General features: G+C 26.8%; 1 protein-coding gene across 1 annotated transcript; it reads left to right on the top strand.

Annotated features, from left to right (window-relative positions):
• Positions 1 to 846: 846 nt before the first annotated feature.
• LOC145833298 (TATA box-binding protein-associated factor RNA polymerase I subunit B-like) lies at positions 847 to 18599 on the top strand. The gene is made up of 10 exons (XM_082940483.1): positions 847 to 1080; positions 2379 to 2701; positions 5689 to 5801; positions 6521 to 6638; positions 7316 to 7479; positions 7797 to 7885; positions 8857 to 9023; positions 10231 to 10584; positions 17638 to 17862; positions 18180 to 18599. Exons 1-10 carry the CDS (start codon positions 847 to 849, stop codon positions 18403 to 18405), a joined length of 2013 nt encoding a protein of 670 aa, XP_082796609.1. The 3' UTR covers positions 18406 to 18599.
• The last annotated feature ends 6060 nt before the right edge of the window (positions 18600 to 24659 follow it).

Consider the following 24659-nt stretch of genomic DNA (forward strand, 5'->3'; position numbering starts at 1 on the left):
GAAGGGTATCTCTTCAACTGTCATAGCTCTGTTTAAGCGTGTTAACTTGTTAACACACAGAAACATCTGTTAGTTTAATAAAAAAAGAGTACTATGTAAATTTGTTGTAACTTATGGTTTTATTTATTTAACATTATTTAAAGTTGCAATTTACAAAAAAACTATAGAATATTTTTGTAAATTTATATAAATTTTACACTTTTAACAGGGTTGCCAAAAACTTACCTATTTTTATATTTTAAAAATACTTAGGATGTTACAAAATAGAACATCCAAAAGAAAATTTGCTGGAATATAACGCTAAGAAGCTTTTGAAGCACTCAATTAATTAGTTTTTCAACATTTCTTGTATTAATCTAATCTTAAAGTTGCATTAGGTTTTAAATTTTAAACCATCAATCATTATTAAAAAACTTTATTAATTTTCTAAAACCTGGTGATTTAGTAGATAAAGATAGTCTTAATTATTTGTTTCTGATAATTTTTATCAAAAAAATAATAGTTGTAGTAACTAATTTTGCTATTTCTTATACAAAAAACTATTTTAAAAATTAATTCAAATATGATTTTGTACTTAACAATTAACTACAAGTGTAAGTATATATAAAATTTAATTATTATTTTGAAACTTAATTACTAAGTGATTAAGGTATTGACTTGAACATATACATAAAAAATAAGTCAAAAAAAATGTGGACCAAATTTTCACAACCAAAATGTATTCATTTAAGTATACTTCTAAAAGCATTATTAGTTACAAAGAATTAGTTAGTTTTATTTAAATTATGTATGTAATTTTGTATCTTTTTTAACCGAACCATACAAAGGAAATGTTATAAAGATAATATGATACAACAAATATTTTGTGAAAACTGTGCAAGTATAACTGAACATATTGAAGATGATGGAAGGTTCTACTGCGATGAATGTAACATCCAATCTCAGTACCTAACACAACAGGAAAGCACTAGGCATACTGAACAGACTAAAACATTTACTCTGAACCTTAAGAACCCTAATGATCAGACTCCAAATAAGCAAGATCATCATGAACATTGGAGTTTGGTTGAAGGATATCAGGTTTCAAAAGTTTTCTTTATCAAAAAAATTACTTTTGGATATTTGTGATTAAATATTGTTTATGTTTTTTGCCTGGGTAAAAAACAACAAACATAATTAGTTTTAATAAAAAAAAATCAAAGATATAAAGTTTAAGCAATTTAATTTCCATCTACTTGAAAAAACTTATGAAAATTATTTATTGTTTAATTCAAGTCACTTTTGTTGTTATTGACAAGCATATTTATTACTATCAATTTATATACTATTACTTTAAAACAGACACTATTTTACAATTTTTTTATGCTTGATGTTTTCTGCACTAAGCCTACCTCAGAGTAATGCTTATTTTCACAAAAAATTGTATTTGTATAAAAAAGACATAATAATATTTTAGTCAAGTTTGATAACACACTGTAATTTTCAAAAAATCAATGCTTTTTTGATAAAATAATGTAAAACATTTAAATTCTAAGCTATTTATTAAGTTAAGATGAAATGATTGTTGAAAATTTAATCAGAATTAAAAAAATAAAATCTATGAATCATAAAGCATCAAGCCCAAAAATTGTGTGAAGTAGTTGTTTTGTATTCTACTTTTCCTATAAAGTATAGATCACTTTGAACCTAATTATAATATAACAACATTTTATCCATAATGTATACTAAGATGTAACGTTAAAAGGCGTTAAATCCTGGAGATCCTGATAAGCTAAGCTTATCGGAATATATACCACATATGTTTTTGTGTCAAAATTTTGTTCTGACTAACGGCGTTTCACTGCTCTCAAATAAATTTAAGAATGTGCTTTGAATAAACAAGATTTATAATGTGTTTTCATGGATTATGTTTTGTTTTACTTGTGAAAGTTTTTGTTTGTTGGGGATTTTGATTTTATTGTCATTTATTTAGTGACTTTTAACATATTTGTATTAGGCTTAATGTAGGTAGTTTATGACTGAAAATTCCTAGGTATGCACTTCCGGTTATGTACGTATTTAGTGATGTGTTCAAAGTGCGTACCTGGTTGGAATGTTACTGTATTTATCTATACATTTATTCATGTAAAATTAAAACTTTTTAACAAAGGATTTTAACATAGTTGAAGTCATACTATAAAATAGATTTATTAAGAATTGAACGTTTAAAAATTTAATGTTTTAAGTTTTTATATTGCTACTTCAGATAAGCTTTAATAATATTAACCTTCAGCTTATTGCTTGTTATTGTTTTTGTTATATATATAAATTTGTTATTATTTTTAGCTTTAAGTTAATTGCTAATTCTATGTTGTAATTATTTTATTCTATGGTTCTAGATGATCCTAATTAGTCAAGTAGAAAAGCTAATTCTAGCCGGATGTAAACCACGAATTAAAGGCACAGTGAAGCAATTATGGCTTTACTTTATACAAGTAGCAGGCTATGCAAGGATTGATCATGATACAGAAACAAAAAAGAAGCACTTGGACTTTGGGACTGTACGTGATGAGTTTTTTCGTTCAAAATACGACAAAAATCTAGCAGGTGAAAAGTTAACACCTTGCAAAAATTTGAAGGAATCTGAATCATATCTCAAGCTTCGTGTTGCTAAAAAGTTGAGAGAGGTTAATCAAAAAACTATCAAGGAAACCACGGCAACGTGAGTCTTTTATTCAATTGATTGGTTCAATACATCTATAACTAATAATAATAAAACTAATAATTAAAAAAGACTTTATGTTTAAAACATTTTTGAAATAAATTTTTAACTGCTAAAATTGTTTAGCAATCATAAATAGACTTTAAATAGATTTTTAGTTAACCTTAAATTGAAACTTAGAAACCTATTAGCCATTGTGCAATGTTTTTTAACATGATAATTTCAATAAATTCAGGTTAAGTTACAATTATATTAGTTAAGGCTAGATTATAATTAAACGACTACTGAATTTTTCAGTACAATTGCCAAATTTATTCACCAAGCTTAAATAAAAGTAAATATTGATTTTTATAGTTATATAAATTAAAAACTAATTTACCTCTTCTTCAAAACGAAAATAGGCAAGCGAACAAATTTTAAAGTTAACATAGCTGATTTCTCTTTGTTTTGTTTACAAATTTATATTAATTTATAATTTCTTTTAGTCAGCACATTTTATTACAGCCTAAAATTTTTGCAAATACTTTTGGTGTATACAGGATTAAAGTTGCCTAGTTTAGTAAGTTTGATTTGTAAGATGCTAATTGAAAAGGCAATTGAGTATTTAATTAAAACATTTATTCTCCTGCAACTTTTAACCCAATTTTGTGAAATTTAACAAATGGTTTATTATTTGCATACTATTTATTATTCTTGTAATTAAAAAAAAAAATTTGGGTCACTGATGAACATCTTCTTGTTTTGATGATTTTAATTTATTAATCATAGCCTAGTTACAAATTAGGCCCTAATATAGTAATCAGGAACTTTACTATTTGGTGTGAAATTGCTAGTTATGTTTAATTCTGAAATTGCAGTTTGTCTGGATCAACAGGAATTCACAGCATCTTTGAAATGCTCATGAGGTGGTTATGATCCAATGGTAGTGAAATCTTCATTGATAATCAAGAGATCAACTATGGCTTCATACAAAAAAGTATTGTCACAGAACTTCCAACATATACAGTCCTATAACACCAGTTTATTATTTTTTTTGAAAAATTCGGCTGAAAGTAGCTTTAAAGATTCCAAGAATTCCAAGAAACAGAAGTTTTATTAGCAACCTAAACCATAACAGCTATAGCCATTAAATATTTTTTTTTACAAAATCCAGTCTTCTAAAAATTTTTTATCCTCAAAAGTATGACTTGCACCAGTACTATCTATAACGCACTAACCCATGCAAACTTGATTGTATTACATTTGACTGACACAAAGGATGATTAGCAGTTGCTTAAGCTTTATGTAAGGTGTTCCTGTTGAATATAATGTTATTCAACCTACTACTTTTACAAGAAGTAAGTTGCATTATTTGAGTTTCTTACTTTTGAAAAGTTAAAATCTCAGTTCTGAACAGCACTGAACATCTTGGATCTGAACTTTCATTTATCAACTGAGCTAACAAAAATTCAGATTTAAAAAACTTGAGAATATATTTGTTTAAAGAAAAAAAATATGTGGTTACAGCCTTGGTGTGGAATATCAATTTTGTTAAAGGTCTCATTTTCTGACATTCAAAATTTGAGACTTGTGATGTTGTCTGCAAATTCTTAGTTGCTAAACAGCCCGTAATTGCGTTAAAAAAAGTAAATTACTTTTTAGGGTGAGCTAGACAAGATATACTTTGTGGTAGGGAGTTCTCTTCCAATGTGAATGTTTCTCACTTCAGCAAGCATCTCATCGTTTAATACTTCTTTTGATTAGCTTTTAATATTTTGGTTACCAAAAAACCTTATTGCTTGGATAAAATTTTACAAAATGTTGCAACGGTTGAAGACTATTCTTGTATATTTTCTTTGAATGGGTTCAAGATGGTTAATATCTTTCTTCAGGTATGGAGACCAAATTGGTGTGTTGTATTCTAACTTAGGACGAATGTAAACGAGATAATTTTTTTTAGAATGTTCATATCTGTAAATTTAAAACTCTTTAAAACTTGAAAAGAAATAGTTGATGCAATTTGATAAACGTAATTGATATGGTGGTTCCATTTTAGGTTTTCAGCAATAAAAATTTCCAGATCTTTAAACACTTTAGTTGAAGGTAACCTTATGTTGTTTATTCTAAATTCAGAAGTGATACTAGATGTATTTTTTTGAATGTTTAGAACCTGACATTTACTAGGATTTAAAACTAGTTTTCTTTCTTTTAGCCAATGATAAATTTTATCCAAAGATATATATACATTTTTTCTGTCACTTTTACCCCTAACCCTCACCCTGGTCAGTATTTTTTTTGTTTTTTTATTAGTTTTTTTTTTTGTAAAGTTTTTATTTTTATTTAATTTTGTAATTTTTATTTTTTTATTATTATCACTGTTACCACTAACCCTTACTCTTGGTCGCTAAAACTTTTTTTAATAATTAATCTTTTTATATTTTTCTCTTGATTTGTTTAATATTTCTTACTCTCCTGCTTAAGTGACACTCGTGCAAAAGAGTCCCCGTACAAAAGTGTCCCCTCTTGCAAAAGTGTCCCGTCGTGAAAAAGTGATGCTCGTGCAAAAGTGACCTGTTCCCATTTTTTTTCTGCTTTATTTTTAAATGATTTGCCAGGCTTAAAAAATTAAACTAATTTTCACTACTAAGTTTTTATTTTTGAGGGGCAACAGATGCAGACTTCTGTCCATATGTATTGTATGAAACAGTTATAGTACAGTACTTATAAGTTGCATGTTATCCATAAAATATCAATACTAAAATTATAAAAATAAAAACACGGATTAGTTTGTGTTACTTCAAAGCAGAAGTTGTTAGAGTAAAGTGTAAGATGATAACTATTATTAAGTTGTGCTTTTAAAATTGAAATCAAAACGTTGTTGTAAATATTTTTAATAACTTTTATAACTTAGACTTTTTAAAGATATAAAATGGTAGTAAAATAAATAAGTTTCTCTACCGTTGTTTATTTAAATTAAACCTTAATAAGTATATTGTTTTTCTTTTCAGTTCTATCATAGAATACAGTAATTCAAATGACTTCAACAAACTCACACCCTCAAATTTTGAAAGAAAAATAAAAAACAAAGCTAATAAAGTTTCTAACAGAAAAAGGAAAAAAAGTTGGTTTACAATTTATATATTTTTTTTTAGCTGATTTAATTGATTATTTTAAGGTAGAGAAAACTTTAACTATTATACTTTTTTTTACAATAGAACTGTAAAAATTTAGTTTCGAAAACAAAGTTGTTCTTAGTAGAATAAAAAAAAATTGTGGAAAAATACAAAGTATTAAGTGAGTTTATTTGAAACTTTGCTTGTTAGTTTTATTCAATCGCTCAAATAGTTATGAGTTAGAAAATTAACTTTTTAAAGATTCTACTAGTAGAACCTACGAAATACTTTTCACTCTTGTTAGATCCTACTGTGGCTCTATATTTAATGTTTTTTGTTTTGTAATTTTTCTTCAATAAGATATTTATTTGTCGGTTCGCGATTGAATAAGATTTTCTACCTTTTTTGTTACTGTTGTTTTCATTTAATATCTTAATAGTTCATGATTAGGTGCCTTTCACAAAAACTGAATACCAAATTAAAAAGTTCACATAACAACTGTAAAGTGTTAGATTAGAATGTTTACAACTTACAAATAAATTATTATATAGATATAAGTTTAGACAAAATTATTTCACAAAATACTACTATTGATGTAAGTAAAATTAAAGATAAAGGATTATTCTTTAATGTTGTGAAGTAACTACTGCAGTAAGTTTTTCAAGCGTTGTATTTTTTTAAATTTCGAAATAACCTTAGAATTTATAGCAAATGCTTTTTCATGAAGGTTGGACTGAGTATGGCGGGGAAATATCAGATCTGTCGTCTGTAGACGAAGAGGAGGAATTTCTTAGAGGCAATCCGACCGCTGAAGAAAAATCACAAAGCTATAAGAGAAGAAGAAAGTAATTCAAGTTTATTAAATCACAACATGAATAAAATTCTTTTCATTAAAACAAAATAAAAAGTGCTAAAAAGTTTACTGATGTTAAACAATTAAGCTTTTTAAGTAAACATACACTTTTAAAGTTGTAACAAAGCTGGTGTAATTATGTTTCATACTTAATATTTTTAATACTGCTACCTTTATTTCATTAAAATTTTCTAAAGTAAAATAAAATGATTTAAGGAATTACTATTTTTTGTTTAAATTAGTTAAAATTAATCTTTCTTGATCAAAAATAAAATTAGAAGTTAAACATTCTGTTTTTAGGGTATAAAAGAGAAAATTAATATTTTTTTGTCTTAAGAAACCAACAAAAATCTACTTATCGAAATAAACCAATTAAGTTTTATATTTTCAAAGGTCTTTAAAATGATATAAAGTTTATTTCCTTATCGTTATGAAAACAATATTTACTTTTTTCTTTAAGTAAAGAAAACTCTTTTTTAAATGAATTTTAGCTGTTAAATTTTTCTGTAGAATAATTAATTACAATTTTTTAATTTAATTTGTATTTAAATGATGTAATAATTGTTTTAACTTTTATGCACTATTATGAAAAACGAAGTAATGTTAAAAGTACATAAAAAAATAAAACAAGCTAAAATTTAACCAACTTAGTTGACTATATTCAAACAGACAATATCATCCTCTGACTCAACGGAAGAAAAAAGCTGGAGAAAATTTGGACATGCCACAGCTGCTCGCAATATTATCTCTCGGTCTCAATTACGAACATGAAACCAAAATTACAAGTCCCGACTTGTTGAAACTTGCCAAACAAGGATATCTTCCTTATTTCAGTTAGTTGGTTGATTTTGTTCGCTTCTGAGTTTTCAAGGTTGTTTGTCTGTGCATGCTTTTGCTTGTTTGTCATTAAAGCTTTAATACTAACGTATTTTACTATGATGAAGCATTTCTTGTTTGATATAATGCAATTTAAAACAAATTAATGATAAATAATTTGATAAATTACCCATCTAAAGAATAAAGAACTATATATCTAATATATTACCCATTTCGAAAAAAGATACTTTTATAATATCGAGTTATAAATTAAGTTTCTGAGTGTTGTTCACAAAGAAGGTTGTGTACTTTATTTCTAAAAATCTTTTGATAGATTCATTACAATGCATTCCATCTGATTGGAAGATAGTTGAAAGAGACTGCACTAAGCTACAATCTGTCAATATTCCATCTTATGAAAAAGTTTGTCTAACTCATTTTTTTTCTTATTTTTTTTTACTGTTGTAAGTTAAGGCCCTACAGAGGCAGTCAAGGTTTTTTTACATCAATAAACATTTGCTCATATATAGAAGCTTAACGTATGAAACTTTAACTTTTTGTAGACAAGACAAATTTTTATTGTATTTCTAGATAAAGTCAGTTTTGCAAAAAGATTGCGATAAAAGTGTGTAGATCTCAAATTTTTCATTGTTAATTTTATTTTTATTTTTTAAAATTGCTAAAAGTAGATCTACCTATATGTTTTTTTTAGCTAGAGGCTATATTCTTTAAATAGTATTAACATTTTCATGTGTTGGAGTAAACAAAAAAAAAGTTGATCAAATATCTAAAAAGGAATATATTTCTTAAGTAACGTGAAATCATTGATATATTTTAATGAATAATTAGTAAAAAAAGTGTAATTCTTTAAAGATTCTGTTTAAAAAAAAAATTTAATGACATAATTTTCCGCCATATTTATTTGCAGCTTTTACACCGAAGGTCAGCAAAATGCTTTTCGTGGACCACATATAAAACTTTATTTTAATTCACTAATTACAGGATGCTTTTAAAATTAAATGATAACTATATATTTTTCAGTGTGTTGTTTTATAAACAATCTGACGCACCAAATACTTTTTCTCAATATATGCAGCCTAAAATTTTGTTTCTTTTCAATAATTTATGGTCGTTAGTTTTATAATTTGCCAGCACCTGTTCTATATGGAGCCTATTAAAATCACCAACATTGATCAACTTTGTATCTCAAGTATATATTGAATTTTGCAGGCTGTATAAGATATCTGTTACTTGAGATCAAAATACACAAAGTAAGATTAACTTTAAAAAACAAGATGAACCCTCCTATAGCCTAGATAATTAAAAAAAAACTTGTACCAGTATTTGAATTAGTTAGTTTAATACAAAATGTTTGTAAAAGCTTTTTTTTTCAGCTTTCTGAAGTAGAAGCAAACTTATACAATTTTCTTTCAATCCCGAACTTTCCCAACTACAGAATCCCTAATCTAGTACAAAGATACATTAAACAGCTAAATTTGCCAGATGCATTGAACAATGAAGTAAGAAAAGTTATTGAAGCTTGTGACCTTGAGTATACCAGGTAGGATTTTTATCTTTTTAACTAATTTTATATATTTATAGTCTGTATATTTAGTTTGTATATCAAAGATGAAAAAATGTTGCAATATTTATAACAAGTAATTAAAAAAAAACTTTTCTAAGTTGTAACAAATATTTTTTTACCAAATTGTACATTTTACATGTACATGATAGATACAAGATAAAAATTTTAAAAGAAAAAAAAAGTTAAAAAAAAAAAATGAACACTGAAAACTCAATGAATAAAACAAAAATAATAAATTCTATAAAACTTGGTTGCCATTTTCAGGCTATCTTAAAATAATTTATAATGGCTCAGACTATTTTTTGTCTTAATTATTGACAACACTGTATAAATGCTATATTAAAGCTTATTTCACGAACATGAAGAAAAGTGAAATTGATATTTATCTATAACTAGATGCTTTTAAAAGCATGTCTGTTAAAAAAAATTGTCTTTTTCATCTAGCAGGCATTTTTTCTTAAAAAATACCAAATGTATAATGTAGCTTTTCGTAGTTGTTAGTAACAGCTGCTTTAACACAAAAATAGTCATGGTAATTAATAAATATTAAACCAAAATAACGCGCTTTGAAAAGTATATAAATTAGTTTTTGCAAAGTTTGCACTGCCGATTGAGTTCATACTTTTGGGGTGATTTTAAAGTGCAAATTGCAGCAGTTTATTGTAGTTTAAAAAGTAATTTTTTAAATGACGTTCTTTTTTCAACAGTTTTAAATTTAAAATTAAATGTACACCTTTTACCTCTTTTAGTCGACTATTTACTTAAAACATAAAGAGTTTTATTCAAGCGTAAGCCCCAAGTAACAAAAAAATATTTCTCTTATCTAAAAAAGGCCTTCATTTCTACTTGTTTTTTATTTATAAAATCTATTAACTATTAGTTGTAGTTTCATGCGTTACATATTTTAAAATTTGTTTTTTATAGTCTTTAATTATTGGTCAGATTTTAGTTTATAACAATGTTATATTAATTTAAGTAATCTATAGAGCTTGAAAAAATTAGTTTCTTCCACACAAAATATAAACTAATTCTGTATTTACAAATAAATAGTAAATTTATGAGTTTTTAACTCATATCAGCAACCTAAATAGTTATAACCGATTGGTTTTCAGAAACATTTAAAATAAAATAACTATAATATAAAAAGAAGTTTAAAAAAAAACTGTAAGAGTTGCTATCACAGGGAAAAATTGTTCAAAATACCAAATGGCGTCACGGCGCTAACCCATTCAAAATACCAGCCGCACGTTGTCGCTGTGGCGCTCATCTTAGTAACGATGAAGCTGCTGCTGATTCTGAACGACGAGACTGAGTACGATGAATCTCAAACTTGCTCGGATGAAAAGTGCTTTTTAAACTGCTTCAGTTTCGACGAGTGGGTGAAGTACCACGAGAGGAGGCTGGAGGGGAAGAGAAAGAGGCCGAGGACGATCGAGGAGTGCAGGAGTCTGGAGGAGGTTGAGGATTTCAGCGTGGTCGGTCAGCACGCCGCTGTACTGCTGGATTCCACTCACAAAACCGAAAACCGCACTTTCAGGTTGGTGTTTAGATTTCAAAAGCGTTGATAAAGCAAACATGGAATGGGTAAAAATAGATTTGTTAAATAAGTGGTGTTTGACACTAAGCCAAACTGAAAAGATATCTGTGTTTTCAATAACTTACTTTTAGTTTTTTGAACGCACGATTTTTATAAATAATCGAATTTTAAATAAATGTCTTTCAAATTAGTGGTGAGACTTTACAGCAGGGTTTCCCAAACTCATTTACTAAATTGCCCCCTTTTCAGAAATTTGAAAAAAAATTGCCCCCCATGATTTTATAGTTTTTTTTCTTAAGTACGCACTTATGAGCCAAAAAGTTGTATGCGAAATGTAATTTAGTTTGGAACTTATTTGCACGCACATTTGAGCTGCGTTCATAGTAATATCCAGGGCTTGAAAAAATAATTTACAGCTATTTTTTTATAAGCCCAGTAAAGTGTATTAAAATACTTAAATATTAAAAAGCTCTTTGTAATCTGTAATCAATTCTGTTTAAGTATGAATTGTTTTGAAATTAATGAAACCTTTAGGTTACTTGTGGACAACTTTTTTAGTCACAAGTCATTTTTACTAAAAAATCTTTTCTAGTGTCGACTTGTTAAAAAAATGTACTTGCGGGCTGCATAATTTAAAAAACTAACATATAAGAAAATTCAAAAACTCGAGCAAAATTGTAATAAATTGGTTTACTATTTTTGTGATCTAGGAAGTACTATTGTAAACTGAAAATCAAATTAAAAGCCTAATTCAAAGTATTAAGTACTAAAAAGCTAAATGTTATTTGTTTTGAACAAGTAGTTTTTAATTTGCTTAGCGGGCCGAAATTTGACTAGATCTTGACCGTACGTTACCCATCTAAAATATTAACTGAAAACTGACATTATAATAATCTAATATATAACAAATTTCTGACATTTAGAAGTAAATGCTAAGTAACTTATTTAAGTCGCACAACATACTTAAATTATTATATAAATAAGCATTTTTTAAAATTACCCTACCCTAGATTAAAAACTACAAAAGAATGAACAGCTTATTTTACACATAATGAAATAAATATCAAAACATCATTGCTTATCCAATTTTAGGAAGTTTGACCGACTGGTTGATTATCTCACATGAAAAGTGGTTTTATCAATAGCTTCTGTTAATACAGAAAAATCATTAAATTCAATTATCATTTTTTTTAGAAAATGGCAAATTTCATTATGTTATAATACAATAATGTTATGAATAAACGTAAAATCCACTAAAACATAAAATAAACATTCATTAAAAAAGATTGATCTATATAAGCTATTAAGTATAATAAAATTTTTGTTTTTTAATAATTAGTTAGTTATATACTTTATTTAAGTTAAAGTTAAGAAATTATAAATTTGCCTTTTTTTTTTGGGTAAAAAGTGCGAACTCAAGAGGAAGTCTACCGTAATCAATAATAATTAGGCATTAAGTAAACTTGTTGTAGAATAATTAACTTAATAAAATTTTCGTTATAAAAAGACTACTTAAATACAATACAAACCGGCTTAAATAAGAAATTTAAAAAAAGATCAAATAAAATTGAAGACCTTACAAAAAATAATGTCTGCGACTGAAGTCTAATCTAATGTGAAGTATGAGCTTCATGACTGCTTGCAAGTTTTTCTATATCTGGTTCTAAATCAGTCAAATAAATCCTCAAGTCACCTTCTTTATAAATATCTAGATTATATCTTTTGCTCAATATGTTGATAACTGAACTGAAAGTTTTCTCAACAAATAGTTAGAAGGAAAACCTATAAACAACAATCTAACTTTCTCCAAAATGATTGGATACTTTTGCCTTAGTTTTTGTTGAGTCCAAAAGCTTTCATATCGTTCTTTGAATAAAATTACTTTAAATTCAAGGTCAGTTTGTAAGTTTGAGAAATTTTCTTGTAAATTAACGTTTACTTAAAAAAGATCTGCTTCGAAGGGATCCATAATCCATTTCGGGACGTTTAGTTGAAAAACGTCAGTAAACCGTTTATCAATATCACATTAAGCTCTTCCAGATGAGATGAAAATACTTCTACTTCACCTTCACTTATTTGAAGTTTTAAGTTTTCCAAACTTGCAAATTGTGAAAACTGATTATTTTTGAAATTTTTTCCATACAGTTCAAGTTGGTTTCTGAAACTGGTTATCTTACTTTTGACTTTTACAAGATTTAAGTTTTTACCTTGTAGAGTTGTGTTCAGATTGTTGATTTTACCATATAAGTCTGACATGTAAGCAATGTCTATTTTTCTTTTAACAAGATTGTCTGCCAATACCTTGTCCTTTTCAGAAAAAATCAATAACTGGATTAAAAACTGCCAAAAACTTTTTAAACAGTTTCCTTTTGATGACCACTTCCTTTATGTATACATTATCAGCTTATCAAAAAGCTTATCATTGTCATTGCACAGCTGTTTAAACAGACGACTTTGTAAAGCATGCCTTTTTATTTTGTTGACAGCTTTTTTAAACGGACGCTCAAATTTTTTGCAACTAAATGTTGGCGATGTATATCGCAATGAATAGTAAATATATCAGGGTTTAGCTCTTTGTAATATGTGATTAGTTCACGATACTTTCCTATCATAGACGGAGTATCATCTGTTGCAATTTCTATAAGATGTTTTGAAGGTATTTTATTTACTTCAAAATATGTTTTAATCTTTCAAACACAAACCTTCCTGTGCAATGCGTTTCAATTAGTTGGGAGAACGCTAGTTCTTCGTATGTTGTATCATCAACTATTAAACGCCTGCAAACAAGAAAAATATATTTATTTTCCGGCAAAGTGAACTCGTCAACCTGCATCGTAAAAAAATTACTGCACATCATTTGAACTAGTTTTTGTTCAACACATTCTGACATTTCATCTATACGTCTTCTCACAGTGCTGTTGCTTAGAGGAATAGAACGTAAAACATTACTGGTATTTTTATTTTTCCCCAATGGTGTGAGGCAGTCCTTGTTTAGCAACTATGAGAGACAGATAATAAGAAGCTAATTGTCCATCTCTAATACTTTGTGTAAATTTCTTGAACATTTTTGTGATTTTGCACTGTTTTGTTTTCTCATCTCGACGTTTTCCAAAAAACTCTATATTCTTATCTACATGTTCGGAATGAAATCTATACTTTACGTAAACAAAATGGATTTTTTTTGTGTAAGTTTTACCTTAGGGTCAAATATTTAATGGCAAGCTAAAAATTAATAAAATAACAAAATAGAAAGTAAACATTTTATGACTGCCCAAAATTGTAAAATCGCCCCCCATTCGCCCCCTTACTAGTTATAGCCCCCCTTTCGCCCCGTTACTAAAATTCGCCCCCCGACTTACTAAAATCGCCCCCAGGAGGGCGATATCGCCCACTTTGGGAAACCCTGCTTTACAATGTGTTTAAAATAGTTTAGTTAAAAAACTTAGAGCCCTGTTATTGTTTTATAAATATTAAATACTTGTGCATTTAGCTTTAAATTTTTTGTTTTACTATCATTTCTAACTCGCTATCATTTCTAACCTGATCATTTCTAACCCGATAACTTCTAACCCGATCACTTCTAACCCGATCATTTCTAACCCGATCATTTCTAACCCGATCACTTCTAACCCGATCACTTCTAACCCGATCACTTCTAACCCGATCGTTTCTAACCCGATCACTTGTAACCCGATCACTTCTAACCCGATCAATTCAAACCCGATCACTTCTAACCTGATCACTTCTAACCCGATCATTTCTAACCCGATCATTTCTAACCCGATCACTTCTAACCCGATCACTTCTAACCTGATCATTTCTAACCCGATCATTTCTAACAAGATCATTTCTAACCCTATCACTTCTAACCCAATTAAACCCGATCATTTCTAACCCGATCATTTCTAACCCGATCATATCTAACCCGATCGTTTCTAACCCGATCATATCTAACCCGAAATTTATTTAGCCGATCTGTATTAATATATATTTTTTTTTAAGATAAGGATTTGTTTTAAAAACAATTTAATCTCAACAAAATTGATTTTTGGTGAAGTTTAGTTTATTTTGTTTAAAATAAAACCTAATATTCAGATAGCTTTTGTTAAAATTTAATTGTTGGTATTAATTGGTTTATTTATTGTTTTAACAATAAGATTTAAAATTGGATTTTTAATTAAGTGTAGTTAATTAGTTTTAAAAAGCATTAGGAAAAGTATAAGTCTTTTGTATTCTAAGGATTAAATATTAAGTTTTGATAGTCGTCAATGTAAAAAATATAATGAGTATCGCAGCGGTTAAAGTCTATTCTGTACTTTCTTTTAAATATGATTCTATATGGTTGATATTTATTTTTAAGTGTAGAAACCAGATTACCAACTTGTCTCTAAATTCAGGGAGAATTTATATGAAATACAACTTTTTTAAAATATTAATATCAGCGTTTATGGAACTTTAAATAATACAGTTAATAAAATTTAGTAATTGTAATTATAATGGTGGTTTCATTTAAAATTGATATCATTAAGTTCTAAGTTCTTTAAACGAAAGTGTATACTGTTTAATACAAAGCCAAAAGTAGAGGTAGAAGGTTTTTTAAATATTCAGAACTTGTCATTTACTCGAACTTTGATTTAATTTTAATTCTTAAATCAACTGGTAAATTGTATATAAAGATTAACTGTAATTAAGTTATAATTAATTATAATAAACTTAGTCATGAAAGTTTAGTGTCGAAAACTTATTATTACGCATTTTTTCTTTTTCTTTTGAAATAAAATTTATGTAGGGCAAAATAATTTTACATTTTTCATAAAAATTTAAAAGTTTTCAAAGTTTAAAATTGCAAAAACACGATTATTCTCACGATTAATAGTAGATATTTCTAAAATTATTTTCTTGATATCTATTGAAAATTATTGTTTTACAGGTTTTCAAAAACAAAAAAACTTTAGATTATTTAGCGATCATTGATATGAAATGTAAGTATAAATTATAAGAGTAAACTATATAACTTAAAAACTTATAACAAAATAATAAAACCATTTTGTATTGTGAAACCTATTATATAGGTTTGAATTTTTGATAAAGAAAAAACTCATCATATTTATAGAAATTTAGAGGTGAAAAAAACCACCGAGAATAAAGTCAATAGACTGCAAGCTGGCTTTACAGTAATGAATAAAAAGTAAATATGTTTTGTGTAATAATCGTCTGGAAAAAAATTTGATTCAAAGAAACAAAGAACTTAATGGAGTTTTTATAAAATTTTGCTCCTAATTATAGTTAATTTAACTATAATTAATTTATTATTCTATTTCAAAATGTTTTATTTTTGATACTTATTTTGTTTTTACCATCGTTTTTTCAACTGCTTATAATAAAATAATATAATAGAAATGTTTGTCAATTAAAGTACTAATTTAAGTCGCAATTAAAACACAAGCGAGATTTAATTACCCTCGAACTTGTTATACAAATAAACTTGTCTTTTTAACTATTAGTGTTAAACAATTTTTTTTTGCTCTAAAACTAAGTAGGAATTTATTAATGATGTGAAATCTAGACGGTCAATCGACATAACAACTTTTGCGGTTTAGTTATATGACATAACTGTTTTAATAGCTAGTTTCTATAAAAAACTAGGCTTTTCCACTTAATATAACAAAAGTTTTTAACTTCTCCTAATGTTGGTTTGAATTCCATTATCTTATTAGGCCTATGCAAGTTGTATAACAATTTGTATAAGTTATTACGATGAAACTTAAAACTACCCTACTATAAAAGGTTAATACATTATTAAGCAATAATAAAACATTTACGTCAGACTTTCAATGTAGTTTTTAAACCGTAATATAAAAGTTTTTGTATCTGAATATTACAATTGTAAGAGTTTATTTTTTAAAATTTGCTAATGTTAAAACTATTGTAGTCACGTTAGTTACAATAAGATCCAATTAAAATATAATTATCACTGCTAATTTTAAAATCCTACAAAGAAGAGTTCAAAATACTTTAAAGTAAACAATTTAGTAAATTGTATATGATTAACGAAAAACGTCTCTTAAAGTGTATTGAAATAACAAAAAAAATTATAGAAAAAAACTAAAATTATGTATAGCTAAAAAAATAAAAAAATGAGGTAATAAAAATATATTAAGATTATGTTAAGTTAATACTAAAATTAAAATTTATACTAAATTTACGTAACACATTAACATAATTATGTTTTAAAGTAACTAAAAGTTTAATTTTTTGTTATTATTTTAATGACTTCATTAAGATTAGTTTGTTTTTGCATGAAATCCAGATAAAAAAATTAAAACGTAACATAAGTAAATTGGGTTAAAAACGATCGGGTTAGAAATGATCGGGTTAGAAATGATCGGGTTTAATTGGGTTAGAAGTGATTGGGTTAGAAATGATCTTGTTAGAAATGATCGGGTTAGAAGTGATCGGGTTAGAAAAGATCGGGTTAGAAATGATCGGGTTAGAAGTGATCGGGTTAGAAGTGATCGGGTTAGAAGTGATCGGGTTAGAAGTGATCGGGTTAGAAATGATCGGGTTAGAAATGATCGGGTTTGAAGTGATCGGGTTAGAAGTGATCGGGTTAGAAATGATCGGGTTAGAAGTGATCGGGTTAGAAGTGATCGGGTTAGAAGTGATTGGGTAAGAAGTGATCGGGTTAGAAATGATCGGGTTAGAAGTGATCGGGTTAGAAGTGATCGGGTTAGAAGTGATCGGGTTAGAAATGATAGCGGGTTAGAAATGATCGGCTCCCAAATTTTTTGTTGTTTAGCTAGAATTTAAAACCGAAACATTTTAGTTATAAACTATTGTTTAACACATGAATATAACATACACATGCAATTCAATAAAAAAAATTGATCTCCCGAAGTGTTTTTTTATATTCTGTTAAACAAACATTCTACCTTAATTTACTTTTCTTGAATATAGACTTAAGAACTAACTTAAGAATAGACTAGGAATTCATATACTAATGTATTTCGTTTTGAACACACTTCCTTTTCAATCAAAACGATGACTTTGCAGAGGCATGCACAAGCAACACAAGAAAGTTGTAAAAGTATTCGAAATCCTTCAAGAGAAGCAAGGCAGCAAACACAAAATGGATCAAATAAAACGCGACATCGTCAACGTTCCTCACTTGTACGAAAAACCAACTGAAAAAGATGACATGACCGGATGTTGCATCAGCAACCTCATTGAGAACAAATACGAAAATAGTTACATAAGGTACACTGAAGGCTACGCCAGGTAGGTGCTTTTTATGATTAGAATTTCATGCTCAGTCAATCATAGAGCTACAACATTCTAAACAATTTACTTTTTAGACTCTAGCTTAGTCATTATCGATACAATTCTTACTTAAAACTTGTATATGGTCAATTTATCTGTTTTATAACAAAATTATATTAAAAACACATCTGCTTTATAATAAGTTTTAATAGGGATAGAATATTTATAAATTGTGTTTATTCTTGCTTCAGACTGTTTATATTACGTAAATAAAGTTTAAATGTACTTTTAGTTTTTTGTATGATTTTTTTTTATATGTATTGAATTAATAACAGAAAAGAAGTTGCATTTATGGAAAGCAGTTTAGACAAGACGGGAATTTTCGACTCGCACCAGTACGTAGGAAGTGAAGGCCGAACACTCGGTAATTTCCACAAATCTTATGAATTTCTGCTCATGCTGAGTCAAGAAATTCTCTGTTGTAAAAGATCTAACATACATTTGACTGTAAGGCAAGTTGAAAATATGTACTTTGTGAATTTATTTCGAGAAGTTAAGTGATAACGTTTTTTTATTCTGTTAATTTATTTTGTCGCTATATCTCAATTTGAAAGGTAACTTTATGTAATTTTGTATTTGTGTAAGAACGCTTTTTAAAAAAACTTTTATTAATTTTTAACAGTTTTTATTATTTTATACTCACTTTGTTGTTTTTATAAAATAAGGTTGGTTACAAACAAATTCATAATAAAATTATTAACTCAAATATTTAGCACATAATTTGAAAAATAAAATTTAGGGACTTCTTTTTTTGCTAAAAAAGTGACTACTTTAAGCCTTTATTGAAATTGTTGCTGTATATTTTTTTTAGTTTTACTTTTTATTATTTTTTTTTCTGTGTCTATTGTTGTTTAAACCGTTTTTAGGAAATTTGTGGTCATTTACAGCTTTTTTAGGAAATATTACAATAATTTTGTTTTGATTATAATTTAATGTGCAAGAGAAATTAATTATTATAGAAACATTTTAAAAATTTGATCTTTAAAAATTTAGTGTTGATTTCCTTTTGAAATGAAGTTGAATTTTAAGGTTTTTTTCCTTAAGTAAAAAACTTAAGTTAAACTTTTTTTTTTTCAAACTTTGCTATTTTACCTGGAAACCTGGAAAAGCCTGGAATTTTAAACAATTTTTACACGTTACAAAGAAAAATTTTGATTTGACACAAAAAATCTACCATATAGATAAACTTTATTTTCATCATTATTATTTTTTTTTTGATACACATTTGAAGTAGCTTTACAGTATCTTTTCAATGTTTTTATACTATTTAACACAGTTTTTTACCTAAAACTTAAATTTAAACTAAAAATAGACCCAAAAATGTGTAGTTTTAAAAACCTAGGAGAAATTTTGAAAACCTTGAGAAATTTTGAAAACCTGGAGAAAATTTGCCAAAAGTCAGTGGCAACCCTGTTTAAAGGTTTGCTATTTTTTCATTAAAATATGTTTCTACCATGATTTACTTATTTTGTCTGATTAAGATGTGTATATAATTATGATACATATTATTCATATCATATCATATTCATTACATATTATAGTTATGTATAATATAAGGTTCATTATTTATAAAATAAAGGTTGATTTTTAAAGTTTAATTAATTTCACTCAAAAGGTTTAACTGAAAAGTTTTAAGAAAGTAGTTTGCATTACAGAAATAATAAGTTTTAAATACAACCTACAATAAAAAATAGATTTTCAAAACAAGTTAAATAGAATTATTATAATATTACGCTACTTAAATAATACGATATACATATTTTTTGATAGCTTGGTAAAACTATTGTTGGAGTAAAATAGCAGCATTTAATTTAAAGTTAGTTTTTCAATCGTTAATTACTTAAATACATATTGATAGGTAATACTCTAACCCTAACGTTTTAATGCAGAGTTGAATTTTACTATTGTAAATTAATATAATTTTAATACTTTTTTTTTACAAAATTTAAGGAGTAAAAAAGTTTTAAAGACTTATTAATGCTAAGATATTATTATTTCCCACAACAAAAGCAAAAAAATTGTTTTTACAATAAATTTTTGCTTTTTATTGATATTACAACTAAGACCAAATTTATTTGCATTCATATAAAACAGGGGTCGGCAAACTGCGGCCCGCGGGCCAATTGCGGCCCACGAAGGGTAAATCTGCGGCCCGCGAGCACGTTATATTTTTGAATGGAATGCGGCCCGCGAAAGAAAATTTTATGGCCCGCGAGCATGTAAAAGTGGCCCGCTGAGCAAAATATATTTCAAGTAAAAATTTTTTCGGTAATTCGATTTAATTTGTTTAGTTTGGTTTTAAGTCTCTGTATAACATTCAAAAATAATTAGAAGAAGTTGCTACTTAAATTTAAAAATGTGAAAAAGACAGATTAGCATTCTAATAGGATATTTTTCTGAGTTTCATAATAACTTCTATTTTACAACAGCAAGTAATTATTTGAAAAAAGAGTGCTTGAATTTAATAAGTTAGTTATATTATACCTACTTATCAAATAAACTAAATGCAAATGTTTTCCATTTTGTACACAAGTAATGCACAGTAATTAACTAAAGTGTCATTTTTTTATAGTTTAGATATTCTTTCCAATATTTTTATACCTAAGTTTCTTTTATATATTTTTTATTTGTAAATGTTATGTTTTAGTGTAAAAACATTTAAAATAACATAGTAATAAGAAAAAAAGGTCTATTTAAGTTTTGTTTTGACTCATTTTTATTTTTTTAGAAGTTTTCTTTGCACTTGAACTAATTTATATGCACACCAACTTAAAAAAATGCTCATATTTTAAACCACTTTTTATAAAATACTTTAGTTAGTTTAAGTTTAGTTTATGCATAATTTTCTAAGTTTGTTTATTCTACATGTAATATCTAAATTTGTACAGCCACAATTAAAACAAAATATATGACATAAACTAATATAGGTTTTGTTAGGTATACATTTTCATTTTTCAATCATTGATTTTGTCAAACTAAGTTAACTTTTATGCTTTGCATATCAATACACACAATTGCTACTTTTTGGAGCTACCTATTTAATATAAACTAGACTTAGGGATAGTTTATAAACATTGACACACACTCAGACTATCACTATTTGAAGACTTCAAATCTCAGGCCAACTAAGTCATTTTATAAGTTTTTGACTAGAATTGTTTTTTGTATACAAAAATATCAGAAATGTTTTTGTTAATTCAGGCTGGCTTTTTTGCTTAAAAAAGTGGCAAATTAAACTTATGATGTAAGTTTTGCTCAACCCAAAGTGTTAGTTTCAGTTATAGTTTATGTTATAATATATCAAATTCAAGCTTTGAACTTGAAAATTTATGCTTAAAAATTTTGGAAAAAAACTTGAGTTTGAAAATTTTTGAAAAAGCCTGGAGTTTCAAACAATTTTTACATGTAAAGTAGTGAAATTTCGATTTGACACAAAAAATTTAGCAAATAAACATTTCTTTATTAAAAAATATACTAAAGTAGCTTAACAGTGTTTTTTAATATTGATATACTTTATAAGACACTTTTTAAACTTTAGATAAACCTTTTAGTAAAAATAAAAGAAGGAATTTTACTTCTAAAAACTTTTGGTGCATTGCACCTTTACTTGTAAAATTCACCGATTGTTGTGCTTCGTCTTTGAAATAAACCAAGAAATTATACTAAAGTGTCAAAATTAAAAAACATCTCTAATAAAAATTCTCAGATGAGCAATAGTTTTTCTATCAGTGCTCTCATCTTAACATATTGATTAAAGTCATAATTTGATTTATGCGACTTTATAACCTTAATGCATTTCCTAAATAGGACTTTTTGTTGTCATTGACGAAATAAACAAAAGTTTTTCATTACTGCCAACAAAAATTCTTTAAAAAAGTTTTCAATTGTAAACAGTATCTCATTATTAATAATAAATTTTGCTACTTTATAACTTGCCTTAACAACTTTTTTCTGATAATTCTGTAGTTACTGAAGATAATCATGTGCTTTGTTGGAACTGACTTTGGTGATTTGTTTTTTTATCGTTTCTCGCAATAACTCCTAACTAACGTTTTTTTTTGTTGCTCGTCTTTTATTTTACAACTAATATTTTTAAATTCTTATTGCAGATAAAGAATTGCTGTAATGCTTAATAAAAAAGAGGTTTTTCTCTTCGCTAATGACTCAATTAAGTTTTATACTTTTGTTAAAAATGTTTAAGAAAGTTAATTGTCCATTCCAGCTGACTTATATTTTTTTGGCATGTAATTTGTTTACTGTTAATAAGTTTCGTTATTTCTTTATGTTGTGAACTTTGTTTTAACTGGGTTGCTACACAAACAGGCTATTTTAAAAGCTTGAAAACTCAGATGTGTGTGAAACTTTTATTTCAAACACTTTAAATAAATCTTAGAATTCCCAGAATAGTTTTTATGACTGTAGTGTAGTTTACTAATTGTAGTTTTTTCTTGTTTTTTTTACACTTTGTGTACTTTTTAATGATGATGATATTTTTACTAGGTACTTGAGCTTGATTTACAACGATTTACTAGCTTTTTAAACTTTTAATGAACTTAGGCTGGTTTGATACAACTCAGTAATATTTTCTTTTTAAGTGACAACCATGTAAAAGACTAGTTACTAATAGGATATTTTATTTTAGTATTCGAGAATTAATTATGTTAAGAATTTGTTCTAGTTTTCTATAATACAAACAGGTATTAATTTTATTAAATTAACTAATTACTAAATTTTTTAATGAATGTAAATTATTTAACACACAAAAACTTTTTTTTGAAGTTAATATTCTTAGAAATATGAAAAAAGGGGTTGATAATATAACAACTATATAAAAGTAACTAATAAATTGTCTTTCAAGTTTGGTTTTTATAGAGAGTTAAATTGTATGTAAAATTACAAAAGTATTAAATTTAACTTAGTAAGTGCTTATGAAAGTACATAGTTTATTAACACTTAAGTATATTAGTCAATGTAAATTTTATTCTAATGTTATTTAATTTAATTTAAATAGTCATTCTATGTATAGCTAAAAGTTATTTAAAATGATAAGGTGAATAAAAGTAAAATTTTCTCTGGTGTGACTAAAAATAAAACCAAAAGATTATTCAAATGTCACTAAAGCTAAAACTGCGGCCCGCGAAGACTTTGTAAACTTGAAATTTGGCCCGCGACCACCAACTGCCTGCCGACCCCTGATATAAAACCTAAGAAAAAATTTAAGTTTCAAACTTTGCGTATACGGAATGAAAAAAATGTGAATAAGCTACATTTTTGTAGAAGAATTAGGTTAGTTCCAGTTTTAAAGTGTGATATTACTAAAATAAAATCAAAAAATGGTTCTGATCTAGTAATTTCATTAACAACGATTAAAATGTATTTTAAGTTCTGTTTTTAGAATATTTTAAAAGCAGTAGTTTGCAAGATTAAGTTTACCGACAAAATGTGCGTAAAAAATAGATAAAACGCCTCATACATAACATAATGTTTTTTTTATAGGTTGATTGGCACCATACATTACAGTACATTATAATCTAACATAAATGCAATTAAAACAAAGTTTTAGACAACTAGATACAAGACTAAATTTTTACCAGTTTGTTTTAACGTAATAAGACTCTGTTTAAGCTAAAAGTTTGTTACGTACCAGCACAAAAAGTATGTAAATTTGTAATATTAAAGCTTATGCTTAGGATAACATCTACTTAATGAAATTACAATGGCCCTTTGGAGTTATTTTAAAACAATTTTAATGCTCAAAAATTTAAGTTTTACCTCTTCCAATAAGACAAGAAGTATTAAAAATCACCAGTATCTTCACATGAGGTAGTTTTTGTTGAATGAACTTAGCTAGTATCTAAATTTTTAACTTCTTTTATAAAAGCAAATGTTTTTATTTTTAGAAAAAAACATTCTAGCTTATTTTATTGCGGAAAATTCAATTTATAGCTATTCATTTCAATAAGTTTTGAGGTTGCTAATTTTAATTTAACCAAAATTTCAAAATAGATTTGTATTTAAATACGTAATCAGACATGTTTTAAATCAGTTTTGAAATATGCATTTTTACAAATTATGAAATGTTTCATTTATTAAGTATATTTATTTTTTGTTACAATAAATTTATTAAGACCTAGAAACACTTTTTTTCCAAACAGTTTTTGACTTGAGGCCCTTTAAATTTCAGAATTTGAAATTTTTGTTACCTGTTAATAGGGAAGCTTCAAACTAAAAGTTGTTACTTTAGCTGACATCGCACATATTAACTTTAATTAAATTTCACAAATTGAAATTTTAGTTACCAAACTTGTATGCGAAGAAATGCGGCTTAACTTAATTTAATGCGAAAGGTTTAAAAGTTTGCGCAGATTTGAAATATGGCAATTTAATTTACCAGTCTTGATTATACTGTATCTAACTTTAGTTTTATTTATAATTATATATTAAAAGATTTTGAATAAATTTTATAACAACAAGTTTGTTTTAAATATTCCTATTTATTACATGTTAATATGTACAATTTAATCTTCAGAAAACACTTTTCTGCAGCTAGGACACGTGTTATGATTTTTAAACCAATTTTCTGCACAAATCTTACACATCATATGGCTAACATGACAACTTAAACGGACCATTTCTCTTCCAGGCTCTATGTCATCGTGGCAGACAATACACTTTTCACCTTTAAAAGATTCACCAGCTTTAAAACCTTCAAATTTTCCGATTCTTTGACTTGTAAGACCTCTGTTATCATCCGC

This window comes from Thalia democratica, chromosome 4 (assembly GCF_965202585.1).
Source record: "Thalia democratica chromosome 4, ktThaDemo2.hap1.1, whole genome shotgun sequence".
Classification (NCBI taxonomy): Eukaryota; Metazoa; Chordata; class Thaliacea; order Salpida; family Salpidae; genus Thalia; species Thalia democratica.